This window comes from Poromitra crassiceps (genome assembly GCF_964638095.1).
Source record: "Poromitra crassiceps genome assembly, chromosome: 25".
NCBI classification, from domain to species: domain Eukaryota; kingdom Metazoa; phylum Chordata; class Actinopteri; order Beryciformes; family Melamphaidae; genus Poromitra; species Poromitra crassiceps.
Genome location: NC_139649.1, coordinates 7445834 through 7448333, shown reverse-complemented (window position 1 = coordinate 7448333; position 2500 = coordinate 7445834). Strand labels below are relative to the sequence as shown.

Genomic DNA, 2500 nt, shown 5'->3' with positions numbered 1-2500 from the left:
TGTGCTCGTCATCAACCTTTCTTTTGCCTTTTGACAGCGACATGTTCACTTCTCAACAAAAGACAACATTTTAGCGTGCAAAATGTTTTTCTTTCACTTGGGTGAACGGACCGAATCACCTGCTAATGATGAGGTGGATTTGACATGCAGTGATGATCTCGCGGACTCGTGCTGGCTGGCCTGGAGTGTGAAGCGTGTTGCCAGACACTGCTGACGGTTTCCAGCACAAAGAGTTCAAAAACCGCCAAAATGCACACCAAACAGCCCAAGGAACTGCACATCTACAGTATGTAAATTTATCTGGCAACCCTGGTGTGAAATGCGGCTCGTCTGCATGAAGACAGCGCCTCGTCCACGCGCCTCAGGAGCGCGCTCTGTGTTTTACAACGAGCGGAGGTGCGGGCCTGATTTCACTATAACTTGATATCAATTGGCGGGCCGTATGAAATCGTTTTAGTGTCTGGCCCGGGGTCCGTGAGTTTGAGATCCCCTGATTTAGATGTTCCAGAGCCAGGGCCCTCGTTGATGGTTATTGGTTACACCTGCTTTACTTCCTGCTTTACCACCTCAAAACGGTTGCTGTGGAGATGCCAAATTAGGCCATTGTCCCAAGATGAATATGGCAGCAGAGTGCCAGATGATCATGGTAGCAGAGAGGTAGATGAATGGGGAGATACTCACAGGTAGAGCGATACGATCTTGGAGGCAGCCTGTCCTAAATCTGGTATGGAGGTCAGCTCATTGTGGTCCAGCCTCCTGAAAATGACAAACACACAGAAGAACAGGTTAGAGAAGAAACTGTGACCAGGCAGAGGAGACAGGAACGTGCATAGAGAAGATGAGATGTTGCTGTGAGGTTACAGGGATCTACATATTTCCCCCCAAAGAGAACACGCACTTCTACACTGAACAATTCAGGCGCACAGAAAACACATTTATTGACGACAATCAATGAAAACCCAAATCCTTCATTTATATCTCAAATTGCATTAAACCGGAGCTGATCTTTCTTATATCTTCTGAAAGGAGTTTGTGATACAAGACAATCCAATGAGATACCAAAACAAATATAGGCTTAGGCTCGTGAGACTTTATCAAACGCAAGCCTCAGTCGAGGACAGGTTTTCGAAATGATTTTTTAAAGGATTCCTGTCATTCCTACACCAACTCTACGCTCGTTAAGATGCCGGGGCTATTCCACACAGGCCCTCGACACACACGTGAGGGCAAATTCAACCAGAGCAGAAGTCATTCAAAGGATTTCAAACAGAAACCCGTCTGACTGCCACAAAGCAAGCCAGCAAGTCATCCTTTTAAAAGCCCAAAATAACACGGGAGTGAAACAGATGTCGGTGAGCGTATGACTGGCTGGCTCTGCCTGCCAGAGATGTCACCAGTGTGTGTGTGTGTAGCACCGGTCAGCGCGTGTGTGCGTGCATGCGTGCGTGTGTGCGTGTGTGTGCGTGCATGCGTGCGTGTGTGTGTGTGTGTGTGTGTGTGTGTGTGTGTGTGTGCGTGCCTGCGTGTGTGTGTGTGTATGTGTGTGTGTGTGTCTTGTGTGTGCCGGTGCTGAGTGACACAGAGCCAAGCCCTCTCCTCACCGTATCAAATATTTACAAGGCCAGCGTTGGCCACGGTATCGGGTGGTGGAGGGGAGGCTTAATATAGAAAACCACCACTTTATTCTCAATTGGACTCGCTTCAAGGCAATACATAGGAGGAAGCTGCTGGATGTGGAGTGGCAGGCATCAGGCATGTTACATAGGAGGAAGCTGCTGGATGTGGAGTGGCAGGCATCAGGCATGTTACATAGGAGGAAGCTGCTGGATGTGGAGTGACAGGCATCAGGCATGTTACATAGGAGGAAGCTGCTGGATGTGGAGTGACAGGCATCAGGCATGTTACATAGGAGGAAGCTGATGTGATGTGGAGTGGCAGGCATCAGGCATGTTACATAGGAGGAAGCTGCTGGATGTGGAGTGGCAGGCATCAGGCATGTTACATAGGAGGAAGCTGCTGGATGTAGAGTGGCAGGCATCAGGCATGTTACATAGGAGGAAGCTGCTGTGATGTGGAGTGGCAGGCATCAGGCATGTTACATAGGAGGAAGCTGCTGTGATGTGGAGTGGCAGGCATCAGGCATGTTACATAGGAGGAAGCTGCTGGATGTGGAGTGGCAGGCATCAGGCATGTTACATAGGAGGAAGCTGCTGTGATGTGGAGTGACAGGCATCAGGCATGTTACATAGGAGGAAGCTGCTGTGATGTGGAGTGGCAGGCATCAGGCATGTTACATAGGAGGAAGCTGCTGTGATGTGGAGTGGCAGGCATCAGGCATGTTACATAGGAGGAAGCTGCTGGATGTGGAGTGGCAGGCATCAGGCATGTTACATAGGAGGAAGCTGCTGGATGTGGAGTGGCAGGCATCAGGCATGTTACATAGGAGGAAGCTGCTGGATGTGGAGTGGCAGGCATCAGGCATGTTACATAGGAGGAAGCT

General features: G+C 49.8%; 1 protein-coding gene across 1 annotated transcript in view; it reads right to left on the bottom strand.

Annotated features, from left to right (window-relative positions):
* Positions 1–2500, bottom strand: part of lrig1 (leucine-rich repeats and immunoglobulin-like domains 1) — a gene marked incomplete at its 3' end in the record, with an annotated part of 46232 nt that overhangs the window by 21957 nt on the left and 21775 nt on the right. The window contains 1 exon segment of the mRNA XM_083660642.1: positions 682–756. Within this exon segment, the coding sequence (XP_083516768.1) occupies positions 682–756 (75 nt within the window).